At 38.8% G+C, this 18752-nt stretch overlaps 3 protein-coding genes and 2 long non-coding RNA genes across 8 annotated transcripts in view; 4 read left to right on the forward strand and 1 right to left on the reverse strand.

Moving 5' to 3' along the window:
- Window positions 1-18752, forward strand: part of LOC145733265 (uncharacterized) — a 131200-nt gene that overhangs the window by 10914 nt on the left and 101534 nt on the right. The window lies entirely within an intron of this gene.
- On the reverse strand, window positions 366-13227 carry LOC145733280 (uncharacterized). 2 transcript variants are annotated; one of them, XR_014179169.1, is made up of 5 exons: window positions 11733-13227; window positions 11493-11638; window positions 2300-2512; window positions 2048-2221; window positions 366-779 (listed from the first exon to the last, which is right to left on the reverse strand). It is a non-coding gene; the product is annotated as an uncharacterized LOC145733280 (long non-coding RNA). The 2 variants fall into 2 exon arrangements; XR_014179168.1 differs by having other exon boundaries at window positions 366-2221; window positions 11733-13225.
- LOC145733262 (endocuticle structural glycoprotein SgAbd-2-like) lies at window positions 6113-7028 on the forward strand. Its single transcript, XM_081986026.1, has 4 exons — window positions 6113-6273; window positions 6326-6471; window positions 6528-6704; window positions 6755-7028. Exons 1-4 carry the CDS (start codon window positions 6190-6192, stop codon window positions 6954-6956), a joined length of 609 nt encoding a protein of 202 aa, XP_081842152.1. The 5' UTR covers window positions 6113-6189; the 3' UTR covers window positions 6957-7028.
- LOC145733242 (tubulin alpha-1 chain-like) lies at window positions 7104-9747 on the forward strand. The gene is made up of 3 exons (XM_081985998.1): window positions 7104-7513; window positions 7566-8378; window positions 9497-9747. The coding sequence occupies exons 1-3, from the start codon at window positions 7231-7233 to the stop codon at window positions 9715-9717; spliced, it is 1317 nt and encodes a 438-aa protein (XP_081842124.1). The 5' UTR covers window positions 7104-7230; the 3' UTR covers window positions 9718-9747.
- On the forward strand, window positions 17606-17994 carry LOC145733196 (uncharacterized). Its single transcript, XR_014179143.1, has 2 exons — window positions 17606-17774; window positions 17838-17994. It is a non-coding gene; the product is annotated as an uncharacterized LOC145733196 (long non-coding RNA).

Raw genomic sequence — 18752 nt, forward strand, 5'->3', positions numbered from 1 at the left:
CTAATCTGAAATACAAATTGCAATTTCGAAAATCAAAGTTATTATTCTAAAATTGAAAGTACCTTTTCTGAAATACAAGTGATATTTTTTAAATCCATCTTATGGTTTCTAAAATTCAACTGACGCTTTCTAAAATACATGTGTAAATGGTGTAGTGTTCATATCATTGTATCTGACCATAATGAATAATGTTACTCGTTCTCTTTTATGTAATTGAACCATTTTCTATTCAACTTGTAATGTAACTTGACACATTATAAATGTCTGACAGGAAATGTCAACCTATTTTGAAAGATCAAAAAATCATCCCATTGGCATGTTTAGTGCAAAACCAGTTGTTCAATGACATTTGATAGAGCAGGATACAAACACTCAGTTTATTCATTGGTCACAAATCAGAATACAACATCACGTGAGCATTCAACCAATAAAACTTGACATTTAACTGTTTCTGAGTTGGAAATCAATCAAATATATGTATGACCAAGCTAACCATCGAAAAATTCGGATAACTCACAGATGTTACCGACTTTCGAGTGTTTTGCGTTCGAAAATATTTTTCCCCGATTTAAAACCCCCCCAAAAACTTGATTTCAACCCTAATGGTCGTGTTTCGGGAACACATGTTCGAATTCCCACGTGGTATTTTGCGTAGAACGGTGGCGCCTCCTCATTTGTTTTGTTGTGTCCCTCTTTTATAATCCCGTATACCGAGTGGCCTCAAATGTTTACTCTTCGCTTTCCTCCTTCTAGATATTTTAGTCTTGCAAAAGTAAAAACTTAAAATCACGGGGGTTCTACAACCAAAAACGTCGACTTACTACGGCATTTCGTCGTCTAATTAAAGCGGAGAGAAAATAATTCGAGGCCGCCGACAACCCTTTTGTGAACGTTCCTCGAGGACGTTTTTGATATTAATTCGTGTTAAAATTAATTCGAAATAAGCCGGAATTTATTTTCGACGGTGGCACAAGAGAAAAAAAAGAGCGAGAACGGGTCGGGAAAGGGGGGCAACCGCGTAAGTCGCTCTTTTACCCCTCCGCTCGCCCCCCTCCGCGTAATTAATGGGCAAAGTTGGCGACTGCGGCCCCAGAAACTTGAGAGCTTTGCAAGTTCTCCAGCCAATACAACCACTTGAATAATTACTGGCGACAGCTTTTAACGCGACCCCCAGAGTAGTTTACAAAGAAAATAGACCATTTTTCATTATTCTCACTTTGGTGAATAAATTAATGCAATTCCGCAAGCCGAAGGAAAAGCTTTAAGGGTGGTCTTTCCATGGTTAGCGAAATAAATCAAATGTGTATCATATTTCCTCGTGTTATGTGCTTCAAAGTCAATAATTAATTAATCAAGCTAATAAACTCATCAACAATCAAACCTCAAAATGTTAAGGGCTTTATCAAAACACCCCGAAAAAATCAAACGCACAAACGTCGCGCCCCCTAACCCAAGGGAAATGAAATTAATAAACGGACAATTTGAAAAATCAAGGTTGGTCCGACCCCCGAAAACGTAATAATCAATGGACAATATAAAATCAACCAAATTATATTTCCAAGTAATTATGGGAAAGGGTCGGGGGTGCGTACATACGAAGGGCTGCCGACCTAAGTCGGTTTTAGTCGCCCTTAACATATGCTGGTGACTTTTTGAACTGGGGGGGTTGTCGAGGTTTGTTTAGGGGGTTTTGTTTAAAAAGTTTGGTTAGGGTTTTAATGTGATTGGTCAAGGAAAAGCAGCAAGCAGCAAGTCACCAAGAAATAGAAAAGGTTACTGATGAACCGGAAAATTTGCTGAACATATTCCAGAAACAAAACAATAATGAAACAAGGTGTTTGTTACTGTAGAAGAAAGTAAATTACTTAAACTAGTTGATGTAAAAGACCTCCTAAACAATCAGAGCACATAGAAGAATTCATTGAAACAATTCAAGAAACTATATACAGAAGGGTAGTTAAAAAGGAGTTCCTAACTAAGTCACCCTGTAACTATCGATCAAATTTACATATTAAGTAGCTTATATCTTTCTAATATTACCTGAAACTTAGTAGAAATTTGTTTTTTCAACACTCTGCATATGGATTTTGACAACACCATTATAACCATAGCTTCAAACACCTTTTGTTCAGTCTTTTAGAGCAATTGATAATGGGACTTTTTAAATTTGGACCCTTTCAAAGCATGATAAGCAAACTCCAGATTAGGCGAATAAAGGTACCTGAAACATAAGCTATTTAGTATTAGCAGCTCATTAATACCTCTACCAGAGTCCTTTTTATAATATTAGGTAAATCACCTTGTCAGCTTCTGCTAAATACACCTTTACTCTATATCCATGTTTCTTCGAGAACCACTGGCTTGACTATACTTGGTTTTTGTAGTGTTCTTGTAAAAACTCTTCTTGGGAGTAAGTAAATACCTATATGGGCTGTTTCCTTGTGTTTTCTATTAGAAAAGGCATCCTTTTCTGTTCCACAAACTCTAGTTCCTTCAGAATGTTTCACTGGACCTGTTGATAGTTGTAAAATGTATTAAGAAGGTGGCATTTTCAAAGCTGACTACCGAAACACACACACATTATCTAGTCTCACAGTTAAATCGAAATACTCGATAAAATATTGCAAAATTTACATCAAAAATACAAAATTTCTGTTTGTTTACTTTTTTGCCAACAATGGCGGCCGATTTTCCCAGCCTTGTCCTGATTCGTTGCCGACGTGACTAGATGACGTCAAAATTCTATCGCGCTCGGAACGCATGTAATAGACAAGAAAGGCAACTGATGACGTAACCGCCACGGTGACAATGACAGTGACAGTTAATTTTGTCGTTAATGCTGGATGTCAAATAAATAATGTGCGTCTATTTATTTCTCTCTGTTTAATACAAATAAAGAAGGATGGAAATAAATTTCCAAAAATGTAATGATCAAAAGAACAATTACAATTCAATGTTCGACACAAAAACTGAGATAAACTGATTTAGTAAATAGTTTGTTAGTTGACCATGTTATAGCAACTATAATTCACTTTTTTACATATTTTCATAGCTAATTTGCTTTTTGAAGCTTTTTCTGTCAGCCTTATCGACCATCATTGTCTTGACGTCACTTAATCTGAAATCCAACATGTATCGGCGTAATTTTTTAGGCGTAATTTACAAAGTAAGTTTATCCCCCGATTACCACTTAGAACGATGAATAATTTAGTGGGGTGTTATCGTGCAAAGTGTAACAAACAGGGTGGACTAATGTAAAACGAATCGAGAGCGAATCGAATCTCAAGCTTAACGGTGGTGTGTGTGTATTTGCGCTAGTGTAGATGGGGCGACGAGCATTAAAATAGACATGGCATGTCAAATTGCGATTAGTAACGCGAGAAGAATGAAACAGGGTGGGGGAGAGGGGATGATGAAATAAATAATCGAATAAACACACTTGAGCGAATCGGGGACGGAAGCACGCGATACTCCGCGCCTCCTGAATTATTTTCCATTCATATTACTCTTTTAAGGAAAACGTTAGAAGAGATGGAATTTTTAATTAATAAACTCGTTGTCTTGGTTACTGAGGGCCCTAACGCTGAAATAAAAGGTGCGGCCAAGTGTACAAATTCTAATTTTTGATTTCGTTGACTTATTTGTACACCTTTACTGCCACACACAGAAGAAGTTTACAGTATCGTGCATAATTTGTCACTTTGTAAAAGTAAACTAATCGACGCGCCACCTACAATCAGAAAAATTAATCAATGGCTGCCACACACACACTGATAATTTTCATCAGTCAGGTCATACAATCATAGGTGTGACGATGCACTTAATAAAATGGTGAAGAGCTTCCTAATATCTTTGTATGGATAAAGAGTGATGGACGAGAAGAGTGGAGGCTTTCCGTTGACTTCATTAGGACGCGTTTAAGCGCCTCGAAAACCGAAAGATGGGATTTGGACATTCTAAATCCGCATCAGCGGCCACAATGGGCCCCATTTCGGCATCCTAGAAAAGCTATGGGCGGACAATGACGGGATTAGGGGGGCCGGTAGATTGGGTTGCCCGGATTTTCGACGTGAGGTGAAATGTTTCGTTACGCTGAGTCGATCGAATTTTCTTTGACCGGAAAAAACTGGTTTTCAGTCAAAAACAATACGACACAACAAAGACAACAATCGAGGGAAAACCCGAGGAAAATCGAAATTTAAAGTTCACTTTTCCTTAAATTGGCGGATTTATGAGCGTATTGTCCGCATTTCTTTTTATCGGCAGATCGCTTTCCCTTGCATTGGCGTAGGTCACGAACTTAACAATCAATGGCATGTTAACAATAGTGGTTACGTCATTCTATAGAAAATATTATTTGCATAGGGGTTAGACGAGTAGATTTATCTGAGCAAGTGCTTTTGCTGAAAAAGCGTAGTTTTTAGTGCCAAAAATTACACCTCAGTCATTCTGCTACATGTCAAGTATTTGCATAAATGACAGTTGTTAGTTTGTGATTGGTGAAAAAACTATTTTTTGACCAATCCCAGTGCTGTGTTTTACGCAGCTACTGGAATATTTTTTAGTTTGTGATTGGTCAAAGGTGCTTTTTTTGACTAATCACAAACTATCAGCAGTTTTGTTAACTAGTGTGTAGTGGGTAAAATCTTCTCGACTAAAATCAGTAACAAAACGGCGGTATTGGAGACGGCGCATCGACAGAGGCGGCAACGGGGGCTGTTTTCCTCTTGCCTCCCCCCCTCCTGTAGCAAAGTGGGTGGTAAAAGGGGCGGCTGGACGTCACGACGCCGCCGACAACGACGAAAACGTACAAATTTTTAATAACCGGATGGCGATCGAGCGGATTGTAATTAGTTGCGAGCAAAAAACGGCCATTCTTCACGTTTCCGATGGAACTGTTAATTGAAACCTTAGAAAGTGGAAACGATTAACGTTTTTTTCTTCTTCAGTTAATCACTTTTGATTGGAATATTTGAAAAATTCGAATTTTTAGAGTGAATATGACAGTTCAGGTCACATGCCCGATCTGGCACACTTGATTTGTTTCTCGTCCCTCGTAACCAACTGTCAAATTGCAAAAAAACTGATTGTCAATTGAAACGTCAGTGTTTTTCAGCTGTTAATTCAGATCAGCAAACCGCAATTACCTCAAGAAAATCTGCAAATACAAGAGTGGATAAGATGTCCCTATCAGGGCACAATTTCACAGAAATAAACGGCAAATTTTTAAAATTGTTCCAGTTTTATCGAATAGTAGGCGCTGAAAATGACAGCTTGAAAATACCAACCGGTGTTTTGATGCACCGCCTACTAGACTAGAAAGCCTAGAAGGTGCTTGTCAAAAATTCCAATATGGCGGACATAGTGGTGACAGTTTGCGTTTGTTTGTATTGTGGAAATTGAGTTTTTTGAGGATTAGATCAATTTTTACGGTTTAAAATCAAAACTTGAGGTTATCTGCGTAAGTTATTTTTGTTTGCTGCCGTTCATCAAGTTTTTCAAGCCACATTGTAACAGCAATTCAGCACTTTCTAGTACAGTAAACTTTTTTTTGATTTTTCACTCACAACTTGCAATCAACTACACGAATCAATTTAAAAAAAACATATTTTTTACTGCATCTGCATACGTTTGTGTATAAAACGAAAAACGCTAACGCCGCCATTAAAAGTGACATTTTAGGCTTTCTTGAATAGAGGGCGGTGTTTGATGTCATCTGTCAGTGAGGATGATGGTCCTCTAAAGTTATTTTAACTATTTCTTTTTTACAATGTTTAACACTGAAGAAATTATTATCAATTACAAATATCAATTTAAAAATTGATAATTATTATTGTCACCTGGCCAAGGAGAAAAAAAAATCAAAAGATTACTAAACTTGAGTCGCTAATGTTCATTCTATTCACACTTTCTAATTACATAATGTCATATTAGAGTTTGTTTAACATTATTCCGTGATTTATTTCGTTTCAGGTGCGAAATACTAAGGTCACCACTATTGGTGTAAACAATTATCTAGTTTCCAGAATTATTTACTTTATAATAAGTCAACCAATTGTACTAAACGTATCATACTGGACGATTACGTGCGTTGCTTGCTGTTGTAATTTGTGGTACTAAATTCGTACTAAAGGGGGGTTAACTGGGCGACCCTGTAGTCGTGTTGGGGTAGTATAAATTCACATAAAAATGCACATTCTGCAGTTCAGAGTTCATATAGTTTGTTTTGTGTGGAGCTTCAACTGTACAAGAAAAATGTTCGGGTTTTTGCTGGTAAGTTTTGATAAATATGCCGCAATATAAGTGCAATTAATTCTTGGTGCAGATTAGCGCGGCTTTAGTCGTCGCCCCCGCATTAAGTAGACCGCAGGAGCCTGCCCTGACTGGGGCCCCTCAGCAAGGTGGCTCAACCCCAATCCCAATTGTTAGCCAATCTGCGGAGACAAAAGAGGACGGTGGATTCAGCTACAGGTAGGGAAAGGTTATTAAAAACCTTTTTTCTTTGTCCCAATTTTTAAATTGTCCAGCTTCGAAACTGGAAACGGTATCAAAGTCGAGGAAGTCGGTACTGTAAAACAGGGCACTCCTAGCGTACAAGGACGAAGTGCTGCTGGGGCCGACGAAGATGACGGCAACAACACGGTTGTAGTGTTGCAGGGCAGCTTCAGTTACACCGGACCTGATGGGCAACTGTACAGTGTGAAGTGAGTCCCGTTTAATTCAAGTTACAATCCGAATTAATTGAGCTCTCCAGGTATATTGCTGATGAAAACGGGTTCCAACCGGAAGGGGACCATTTACCCACTCCACCCCCAGGTCTTGACAGTGCCCTTAACGAAATAAAGCAAAACATTCAGGTTAAAGCTATCCCACAGCCAGTGGCTCAGGAATCAGTGCAGCAAACTCAGACAGTACCAACCACAACATCAGTTACCGAAGCTTCCACCACAGCTTAATTATAGATTTTAGCTTGGTTATGATTTGATAATACTTTTGGAATAAATTTAAGTTTGTATAATATTCTATAATTCGTTTTTTTTTTTGAGACACAGTCCAATTGTGTCAAACCAGCAAGACCACCTGATTTAAAAAAAAGGTTAATTTCACCAAATAACCTTTTGACGTGCGACATACAAAAATCACTCAAAAACAAAGTTCACCCACCATGGTGTAATTCACATCACCACAACATTTTCACCTTCAAAATTCCTAGTGTACTAACCATGACCAATGAGTAAAAGAGAAGTTATCCAGATTCACATTGGACAAGCAGGAGTACAGATAGCGAGCGCCTGCTGGGAATTGTACTGTCTGGAACATGGAATTCAAGTAGATGGTAGATTCTACCAAGGTTATGATGCCGCCGACCATAGTTCCGACGCCTTCTTCAGCATTACATCCACTGGACAAGCTGTACCTAGAGTGGTCATGATTGATCTGGAACCGACCGTAATCGATGAGATACGTACCAACTACTACAGAAAGCTGTTCCACCCTGATGGTTTGCTAACTGGTAATTATTTTGATGGATCAAAGCGAGCGTGTACGAGTTTAATGTGTTAAAGGAAAGGAAGATGCTGCCAACAATTACGCTCGAGGACGTTATAGCATTGGGAAGGAAATGCTTGATTTGGCTTTAGACCGGACACGTTTAGTAGCAGACAATTGTAGCTCCCTTCAGGGTTTCGTCATCTTCAGAGCGTTTGGAGGAGGCACCGGCTCTGGATTCACCACGTCCTTTCTGCAATCCTTACGGAACGACTATCGGAAAATTAGCATATTGGATTTCGCCATATATCCAGCTCCAACGATATCTCCAATTATTGTGGAACCCTACAACGCTACTTTGACCACTAACGGAAGTATCGACAGTGAAGATGTTTGCTTTGTTATGGACAATGAGGCCGTTTACGATATCCTTGATCGGAAACTGGACACTCCACGTCCAACCTACACTAATCCAAACAGATTGTTAGGGCAAGTTGTGTCGGCGGTTACAGCCTCGTTAAGGTTCGAAGGGGCAGTGAACGTCAGTTTGGACGAGTTTCAAACCAATTTGGTGCCCTATCCCCGGATCCATTTCCCCTTGATCACTTACGCCCCCTTTGTGCCCGCCAGCAAAGCTATGCACGAACAACTGTCAGTGGGTCAGCTGGCCAGCGCATGCTTCGAACCCGCCAATCAGATGGTCAAATGCGATCCGAGAAAGGGAAAGTACATGTCGTGTTGCCTACTTTTCAGGGGTGACGTATCTCCAACTGACGTGAACGGTGCCATCAACAGCATTAAAAGTAAACGATCCGTTCAGTTTGTGGATTGGTCTCCTACCGGTTTCAAAATTGGAATTAATTACATGCCACCCACTACAGTTCCAGGAGGTAAATATTTTTGTTGCCATTGTAAACAAAATAAGACAGTTGATGACGTTTAAAAGATACTTACTGGCCGCATTCGTTTTCAAGCTCCATGGACGTCACGATGACGTAATTTGGGAAAAACATAATTTGCCCAACTGTCAAATTACGTCATTGTGACGTAATAGAGCGTGAAAACGAATGTGGCCACTATCTTTTTTTAATAACCTAAATAAGGTTTTTTGAAAGTTGCAGCATTTGGGAACCTTTTATAAACTTTTTTGCAACAAAGCAAAATATTTACTATTTTTGTACACAATTTGACTGTCAAGACAGCACGAGATAAACTGTCAAATATGATTTGCCTGTCAATGTACCTAACTTTCCCAAAAAAAAAGCCTATTATTAACAGACCCATCGTTATTCATATTACCATCCCCCCCCCAACCCCCGTAAAGTCGAAATTTGGTATGGTTACGGGGCGGTAATTTACCCGTTGTCGTCTTTCCACGCGGAAATCGATTTAAAATGTATGATGGATGAGTTTCGGTGGAGGAAAATTAATTAACTATATAAGGCTATTAAATGTTCAAGTCATCGTTATTTCTACTCCTTACAGTATGGAAAAAACCGCCCTTCATGAACGCATAGATTAATGGATATCGTTCCTGTTATGCATTTCCAATCGAATCATATTTTTAGCTTTAAATTCTAGGAAAAATCATTTTTTAACAAATAAAGTTACAGGGTGACCAAACACGGTTATTATTGCCAAAATTTGGTAAATCCAAAACCGACCATAAGAAAACCGTGTAACAGACAGAGAAACGTACATTATTGCATGCGCGGGACAAAGACAGAAAACGAAAAAAATATCAAGTAGGCCATATTTTCAGCGCGTTGTCATTTGTCAAATTTTGTCGACGGTATTGGTGATACTTGACGTTTGGCAACAACGCGCTGAAAATATGGCCTACTTGATATTTTTTTTGTTTTCTGTCTTAGTCCCGCGCATGCAATAATGTACGTTTCTCTGTCCGTTACACGGTTTTCCTATGGTCGCTTTTGGATTTGTATAAAGCTATAGGGTGACCAAAGAGGCTCGGTATCCTAGTTGGGTGACATAAGATGTGTGTTTTCAGGCGATTTGGCGGCAGTAAATCGAGCAGTAACGATGTTGTCGAACACGACCGCGATTAGGGAGGCCTGGGAGCGTCTTTTGCGTAAGTTCGACATGATGTACAGAAAAAGGGCGTTCGTACACCACTATGTGGGCGAAGGGATGGAGGAGGGCGAATTTCAAGACGCTAGAGAAGACTTGGCCGCACTGGTTATGGATTACAAAGAAGTGGATAGTGACTAGTCTGGAAAAAAAATTAAAACTTCACTAATTTGTGTGTTTTTGTAAACAAGAAGCTCCAAACGAGTAACACAGATCATTAGACACGCCTTTTTGTCTTGGTTTCAATACGAAGAAACTCACACACCCGATCCACTATTAATTTAGTCATAATTAAAATCGTACATAACAACATAGAATAGAGACAGAAAAAAAGGCATCGGGGCGGTCTTTTGTGCACGCCATTCGTATAGGGTGGGAGAAAGAGAGATAAAACTGCAAAAAAGTGCTGAAAAGCACATAAACAACCCTTGATTTGCTTATGAAGGTTGCCAGGCCGTAATTGGACCCTCGAGGGCGGCTGCATCCACTGGGCGACAAATTAAATTAAATTTTGCCACTGCGACACCTCGAAAAGATAATATAGATGTACCTGGTATATGCCTGGATTATCCACTTCTTATTATACCAGCTAGAGTCGTTAGGAATTTTTTCAACAACGCACACAATAATGATTATCAGGAGTTTCAACTTGTAGAGAAAACAGTACAAAAAAAAGATCGAATAATGGGGGGGTTTTTGCAAATTGAACCGTAATAACCGTAGATCTTTCTTTTTTTTTTTTTTGGTAGGTAAATAAAGACATTTACCACCCCGTCGCACCCCCATTACGGTGATAAACAGGGCGGCATTACCGTTCAAAGTGTTGCGATTTAGTAAATTTCCATTCGCGCCCCCTTCTGACGTTTTCACATTTTGACGGTCGCTCTCCCGTTTATTTTAAAATGATCCCCCGGAATGTGACTGAAAATTGCCGCTAATAAAAATATAAAGTACTTTTGTGTCTTATCGATCCCCCTTATTCTACACAGGATTTGGTGAACTTTAAGTCTTGAAACAAAAAATATACTAAGCACTGCACACGTGAAATTAGCATTACTATAATAAGATAAAACAGATTCTACCCTTCCCTGAAAGTTGGGGGAGCAATTCCTTAACTCTTTCCCGTTTCGGGGGGACCGTCATTTTAGAAGAAAACCGGGAAGGGTATCATTAGGGAGGGAAAGCGCCCCCCCTGAATTTTCGCGCCCGCCCACTTTGTCTTAGCTTTCGCGCTTCCTGTGGGGAACTTTGGCAATTCATCTCGCTCCTGGATTCGCTTCCTTATCCCAGCGTCGGCCTACAAATGCCTTCCGAACTGGATTTGCAGCGCCCGCCGATATGTTTGTGCCCGTAAGCGAAGCTTATTTACGACGAAAACTTTCTGAACGGCGTTTATTTATTGCTGTCATCTTTCCCGAAAGGAAATCTGTTGCGTATTTACTCTGGAAGATTCGTAAAGTCAATTTCGGGTATCGCCAATTGAATATTTTGATGATGTCACACTACTGATCCACGCTAGTAAACTGACAGACCACAGATTATTTGACAGTTATAAATTTGGTTAGAATGTTTGCTGAATTTTACGGAAAATGGATTTTGTCAATGACTATTCTATCATAGCAGTTGCAAGTGTATTATGCGGCCTGTTAAGAAAAGACCGAAGTAGAAGAAATAAGCGGACAGTGAAAACCAGAAATATCGGATACTTGACAAATAAAAGCAGTAAGAAGCAAGGTAAGAAATGGATTCATATTTCCACAAAATCACAAGGTTTAATAAGAAATGCCGGTTCCATGTTAAAAAAGTGAAACTCAGTGCCATCTAGTGTCGAACGAGCAAACTATTTTTGACGTGAATTATGCTGGGGTTTTTGCACCATAACCTATTACTTATTTGTAAATAATTTGTAAACTTACCTTTTCATTACTTAAAGTCCACTGGATAATAATATTTTGGCTGTAACACGTCCTTTTAGAAACTCACATTCAAAACACTAACTGCTAGAGCATTCTGCATCCTGCTGATTCAGGAGGGAACAAAGTTTCACCAGAATAGTTTATTCCTAAAATAAACACAGTGAGAGCATAATTCAACGAGTCCGAACTAAAAAATGGTCAACTGAAAGCCAGTTGTTGTACTTTTCAAAAAAAACTTACCTTACTTGCTTGTTATTTGGTTAAAAACCAATCCTAAATTCTGGTTCTTCTTGCGTTAATTTTACGGCCAAGCCACACGGACTAGTTTTTTTTTGGTTTTACGGCCTTAAGCTGCCAGGACTATACGGCTACACGGACTAGTTGTTGAATACAGGGAAAGCACAAAGGTTTTTCATTATTTTGTGTATTTGAATAACAAAACAATCCCACACAACACAAAACCTTGAAAATCAATGTCAATTGTCAAAATGATTGACATTTTTGGCAACTTTCAATTGCGACGTTGCTAGCCAATGTTGCCTACTAGAACAAAAGTGAAGTTAACGACGTCATTGAAATGACAATGTGGTATTGGATTACACATAGGTTAGTGGTAAATCACTAGATTTGGCCGTTAAAAGGCGTCAAAACAAAATTTTCAGTGCACCAACTCACTTAACCTCTATTTCTGGTGTGTTGATACGCCATTGTAAAATCAAGCAAACCAGTCAGTGTCTACTTAGACAATCGTCGACCAATAAACAAGGATTACGATTACATCTTCGTCGCGCTTTATCCTAATTTGATTATTAAATAATTCACTCGGTAATCCTTTTTATGGGTGTTGCAAAATGAATAGAACCACCTCGCCCTCGTTGGCAGGACAATGGGTGATACGTCATCGTATTTATTTTCCAAACCGACCGACAGGTACCAGCACTGTCTCGTAATTGCCACTAAGACGCCAAACTATGGACGAGTGGAGCGCAAATTGTAAATTATTGTCAACATTTGCCGATTCGGTTCCGCCGATCAAATTACGCCAGAAATATGGTTGGTTTGTGCTTTTGATGTACGTCGCTACTGTTCCATTGTCCGGACAATTAAAATTCTTGGCAGGACCGCTCTTTAAAGTGGGTTTTGTGCTAAATAAACTCAATCATCGACAATGAAATGCACGTCAGGTTTCCCTTAAAACCGTGTACGTTCTAAAAGCATTTTGCTCGAAGAAGTGCAAATTTAATTTCGAGTAATGGTTGTTTGCCTCCCTCGTCGGCCTATCTCACCACTTTTTTCCCCCCCAGATTTTTCTTTTATTTGTCCCGCACTTAACCCTCAGATAGAATTTAAACTTACATTAAGATATTTTTAATAGGCAAATAAAAGGGGGCCCACCGGAATGTTATGGAACGAGATTAATCTCGCCCGTTTTTTAATGTTTATCTAAACGTCTGGCTTTTTTTCCTTATTTTTCCAAGTTACTTCGGTAACCGAAAATGTCTAAACAGCGGCTGATAGATGTTTCATGTGACTTACCGAGGGTTGGTTGCTGCTTACCTTCACACACAATCTAGAATCACTAACCACACTAGCCTGCACTATTTGTTGTTGTTTCTGGGTTTTTTTTTGGCACTACCAGCTAGGGGATCGTTACCAGAGCGGCTCAGATAGTCGGGTTAGAGCCCCTGAGCCCCAGATAGCACCCTGCACTGTTTATATTTTGATTTTTACCGGCTTAACCTCACTCTTGTGAGTCTTGTCAAATTCTGTAAATATTTGAAGCACTCAGCACACAGTCAATGTCATTTGTCAAACAATATGTTTCTGTCCTTTTCTAACCTTAAAAACACACTGATGCCATGTTGCCGAATGCTCTCGTAAAAAACGGTATTGATATATCAAAAGAAATTATGAATAATTATTGAAATTATATTAATAACAATATTTAATAACAAGAGTCCGTAAAAATACTCCGAAAACCCCAAAACGTGTTACATCCCCCTTCTTTTCTTAACCTCACTCTCACCTTTTGCGCGCGATACACACGCCGTCAACTAATCGACGCGCCGCCTACCGTATGAAAAATGAACTAATAGCTGCCACAAACAACGATCTATTCTTTTTAAACAATAATTTGCTGGCTCCGACAATTAATTTGTATCACAATATTTAACAGCTTTTCTAAACTAGAATAGTATTAATCGTTTTTAAGCGTATTTCCTGAGCACATGTTTCTTGCAGATTAAAAGATCGAAGGGACTTGAACAAACAGATAAAGAGCCTAACGACGAGTCGCTTAATTTCGACATTTATTAAGATTGATCCGCAGTTTCGGTGTCTTTATCCTGCGGATCGAACAACATCGGGCCGTAATCCCATCGTGTGATCACTAGACGAAGAAGAAAAAGGGGAAAATGTATCGTGTTAGTGCGATTATCACGCGTGGATCCCCGCACGTCCGTAACGCGTGCCGGCCCATGCGTTAATCCTTGTTGGGCCAACACTCAATCAGATTTTATTACAGTTTCCCATGATATTTAAGCTACGATCGATACGTACTCGTTTTGTTAGATAGTTGTAATTGAAATAATTACCTCTTTTCGAAACCGTATAGTCTGTGCACTGATGTACGCTCTAATTGCTTTGGATGAGGGGAGTTTGGGGCCTACCACCTTCATTACATTTAATCACCATTCACTCTGTTAAATCAGTTTTTCTTTTTGATCATTTAATAATCAATTTTTTGGTCAAATTCATCATTTCAGACTTTCAGTAAAATCCCCAAAACAAGCGAGTTACAGGGTGTACAAATTTAAATCCACAACACAACCCTGGACGTCTCAATGTGTGTCAGGGTCGCTACTATACAGGGGATGCATGAAAATTGTAGTGGGTCAAGTTTTTGGGTTACCCTGTACGCAATTTTAATGATAAAATCTTTTGGTGGACACCACTGAAAAGAGGAGCTTGAGACGGTTATTTTGAGTGGTTCAACCTCCCTGAAATCCCAAAAATGATCGAGATAAAGGGTGTTTAAATTTTAAACTAGTTTTTTCCAGTTGTTCAGCCAGAAAAACTTCACATTCAGTGTGATCACCGCCTACTGTACTAGAAAGCCTAGAAGGTGCTTGTCAAAAATTCCAATATGGCCGAAATAGTGGTTGACAATTTGTATTGTGGAAATTGAGTTTTTCGATGATTAAATTAATTACTTGCCAAAGTAATTATTGTTTGCTATTATATATTGTTGTTTATATGTTTATTGTTCTAGTGAAAGTGTAGTTTGTGTTCATTTTATTGTGTTATCACTATTGTTATTGTTCCTTCATTGTTCTATAATTTGTTGTTGGTTTTTTAACTTAAATTTTATTGCCTCTACAATATGCCGTCCACTTGTTGTTTGCCAAATTGTAAAAGCAATTTGGTGAAAGGCCCAAAAGTGTCAGTCTTTTACTTTCCAAAAAACCCTGCTCGAACCCAACAGTGGTTGAAAGCTTGGAACTGGAATGATTTTACTCCAACACAATACTCAGTGGTAAGTACAATATGCTTTTTCATTCAGTAAACTTATTGCCTCTTACATACATATGTGAGTTACATTTTGAGGCCGCCTGCATTTTGAGAGCAACAAACGTTTACTCTGAAGAAACAGGACAGCTTTTAGAAGTTCCATTGGCACATTTACATTTTAAAAGAAAGGTCTTGGTAATAATATAAAACCCATTTACCAGTTTTGCTTACCTATAGCTTCAAGGATTTCCAAATTTTCTTTGATTGAGCAGTTTTCACATTAGTTTGTTGTACTTTCCAGGACAAAGGGTTCTAACCAAACTTGCTTTGGCTGGACTTTATTGGGTATAAAAAGCCATATCTATACATATCTGGATCAGGAATGAAGCGTTCTTTGATTTTTCACTCACAACTTCTAATCAAGTACAGGAAAAAATAAAAAAAAAACATAAATTCTACTGCATCTGCATAGGTTTGTGTACAAAACGAAAACCGCTAACGCCGCCATTAAAAGTGACATTCTAGGCTTTCTTGTACAGAGGGCGGTGCGTGACCACCAAAAATGCAGCATAAGTGACAGATGACATTTTTTTGACTGGAGAACTGGTTCCATGGAGCTACAAAGAAAAATATGTTTAAAAGAGGGAGATTGACATTCAAACTATTATCACGGTGAAAATTGTCGCCCAGTTAATCAGTATAGGGATCGTCAAACGAATCCCCCGAACCGTCTGCCAATATTCACTTTAAAGTGACGGTTTTAATCAACTGGAGGATATTACTCGTGCCAGTCACGTGTTCGTGGGGTTTCACCGCGTGTTTCCTGACGCACTCTTGTCCCCCTTAATTTAGGGGGTGGCGTACATAAGGGGGTTTCGCGGTAACTCCACGTCAACCCTCAAGTACATTTTTAACGGTTTGATTTCGCGTCCCAAAAAAAAAACGGAAAAATAATGATATCGCGAGTCTAAAAAGCTGTTTACGAAAATAACATAACCTTATTCCAGTCGTCTTGACAATACGGAAAATCTTCTCATACGCGTTCCTTTCAAAGTTGTCGAAAAGCCCACTTTCCGTAACAGACGCACATGGTAACCTAATTGGCACTAATAACGGAAACTCTTCAGCGCCATATTACTTTTCGGGATGGGTAATAAGCGGTCCCGTCCAATCAGTAATTGCTTCTCGTTGATCCCGGACAGGCCGCAAAAACGAAACAGGGCTTTAGGCGAAAATAAGTTAATAAGGGTGGCCAAATAAGCGGATTGGGGAACGGTAGCAGGTTTCGAAACGTATATTCGAGAGCCGGCTTAAGGTTCAGTAATCCGCTTCGTTATCACTGGCTGATCCCCCCCTTTCGGCCCTACGGCCCTAATCGTACACTATCGCTCCAACCGGCCATATGTGCTGTGCTATCTTATGTGGAAAAGTTGAAAGGTTTAAACCTTTCATTTCTGTGGATGTTATGGAGTAATTTACATTTTACTTGTGCGTGACACTAATGACAGTTGATGACGTACATCAAATCAATGACATGGAAGCTTGAAACTGGAAAGGACACTAACACGTTCGTCGTACAGGTATAAAAATAAATTAGCAAATCCGCCATACCTCTCGAGCAAACTGAAAACATAACGAACCTCGCTTTCTCAACGAGGAAGTTGTAGAGAGAGAAAAAAGGGCATTAAATCAATGAAAAGCTCCGGTTCGGAGTGAAAGCCGAAACTTGTGCAGGTATTAAGGTGTGAGACGCTGGTCGAACGAGTTCGCGAGGGCTTTCGAAATGTACAAAAAAAAAACGAGGCTCTTTAGTGCCTTCAAATTCGAATGTAATTGCTCGAACGTTGTATACGGGCCCAGGAAATTAGAATCGCGAAAATATAAACGTTTTTGATAATGGTCGTTTGCTCGTTTAAGAGCCATTTTTGGGTGCATTTTATTTTGGAAGGCTTTACAGTTAAAAGACATAAAAAGAGGGCATTTTTGGCTCAAAACTGTGTCACAAAGAGAGTTTGTCAACAACTCGGCATTTTTGAACACAATCTCAGTATTAGTTTTGTTTTATTTGCGTAAATCATTGTTTTGATCTTTTAAAGTTGTTGGTTTTGACCAAACACATTCTGTATCCAGTGTGCTGCGATTGACACTTTTACGTCATCATTTGCCTTTCTTGTCTATTACATGCGTTCCGAGCGCGATAGAATTTTGACGTCATCTAGTCACAGTTTTGAAAATGCCACCTTCTTAATACACTTTACTACTATCAAGGGGCCCAGTGAAACATTCTGAAGGAACTAGAGTTTGTGGAACAGAAAAGGCCGCCTTTTCTAATAGAAAACACTGTCACAATGAAACAGCCTATACAGGTGTGGTAAATCCAAAAGCGACCATAGGAAAACCGTGTAACGGACAGAGAAACGTAGGTAATTGAATGCGCGGGAGAAAGACAGACAGTAAGTTTGTCGAGGGTATTGAATACTTACGGCGTTTGGCAACAGCGCGCTAAAAATATGGCCTACTTGATATTTTTTTGGTTTTCTGTCTTTCCCCCGCGCATGCAATTACCTACGTTTCTCTGTCCGTTACACGGTTTTCCTATTTGCTTAATCTGGAATTTGCTTATCATGCTTTGAAAGGGTCCAAATTTAAAAAGTCCCATTACCAATTGCTCTAAAAGACTCTAAACAAAAGGTGTTTGAAGCTATGGTTATAATGGTGTTGTCAAAATCCATATGCAGAGTGTTGAAAAAACAAATTTCTACTAAGTTTCAGGTAATATTAGAAAGATGCAAGTAACTTAATACAAAAATTTGATCAAATGCCATTATTTTGCAGAATTAGCCCTTATAAATTTTGCCGTATCTTCTCTGACTATAAGGCTAGAAACAGATGGTGCTACTGTTAAATACTTTTACATCAGATAGTAGGTTAAATTACTATTTTAATTGTATTATTTACACATTATGAAATATACAAGTAAAATCTTTAAAAAGTACACTCAAGTTTCTTTTTTATCTAGGAAGTCTAGTTTACTTCATAAACAATCATAAAATTAGATAATTTCTTTAACTGAGGTACCTACCTGCTCTTACAATAAATTGAACTGAAATTGAAAAAACATGTTAAATAAATCACACAACAAAACCAAATTGATATGTATTTAATGCTGGGTAAATTTACAAAAGGAAATAAATAAGCAATCTATATCACAAAACCAAGAAGCAAGTTCTTAAAACACCAACAATTCTGTTATAAGTTAAAACACTGCTTTAGGATTTAATAGTCCCCAGGATACACACATTGCCTTTCCTTTCTTGCAAATTTTATGGAATAATTCTTGAAACGTTGGTATTGGGCTGTTAATGACTCGTTTGAATGCACAAGTTTGATTGGAACTTCCCGCCTTTGTTTACCACCAAATGTTGCAAGTTTTCCAGTTTGGTGAAGAAAAATCTTAAATTCTACGAAGGGCTCCCAATAACAACACTAATTAATAAACTTAAACAACCCTAAATTAAGTTTTTATTCTGTTTGTAGTTTTCGGTGTTTTTCAACTTTTTAAAATTCCTAACCTCAAAATGTTTAGCCGACTGTCAGTTGGGACTGTGCCCTATGTTGCCACATCTTCCACGAGCAGATGTGAACCTGGTGTATTGTTGGTTGCAGTAATAAACGGACCGATGAATTATACAGATTTCGATATGATGATACAGAGACTCTTTAGTTTGGAAATCCATTCTGTGCTTTGTA

The sequence above is a fragment of the Ips typographus genome, linkage group LG8 (genome assembly GCF_016097725.1).
Source record: "Ips typographus isolate SLU linkage group LG8, UJ_Ityp_2.0, whole genome shotgun sequence".
In the NCBI taxonomy this organism is placed as follows: domain Eukaryota; kingdom Metazoa; phylum Arthropoda; class Insecta; order Coleoptera; family Curculionidae; genus Ips; species Ips typographus.

Excerpts from the sequence above, each read along its gene's own strand:
- LOC145733242 (XM_081985998.1), top strand. The coding sequence starts at position 7,231 with ATGAGTAAAAGAGAAGTTATCCAGATTCACATTGGACAAGCAGGAGTA. Across the intron at positions 7,514-7,565 it reads CCCTGATGGTTTGCTAACTG|GAAAGGAAGATGCTGCCAAC; the intron begins GTAATTATTTTG and ends AATGTGTTAAAG. Across the intron at positions 8,379-9,496 it reads ACCCACTACAGTTCCAGGAG|GCGATTTGGCGGCAGTAAAT; the intron begins GTAAATATTTTT and ends GTGTGTTTTCAG.
- LOC145733262 (XM_081986026.1), top strand. The coding sequence starts at position 6,190 with ATGCACATTCTGCAGTTCAGAGTTCATATAGTTTGTTTTGTGTGGAGC. Across the intron at positions 6,274-6,325 it reads AAATGTTCGGGTTTTTGCTG|ATTAGCGCGGCTTTAGTCGT; the intron begins GTAAGTTTTGAT and ends TTCTTGGTGCAG. Across the intron at positions 6,472-6,527 it reads GACGGTGGATTCAGCTACAG|CTTCGAAACTGGAAACGGTA; the intron begins GTAGGGAAAGGT and ends TAAATTGTCCAG.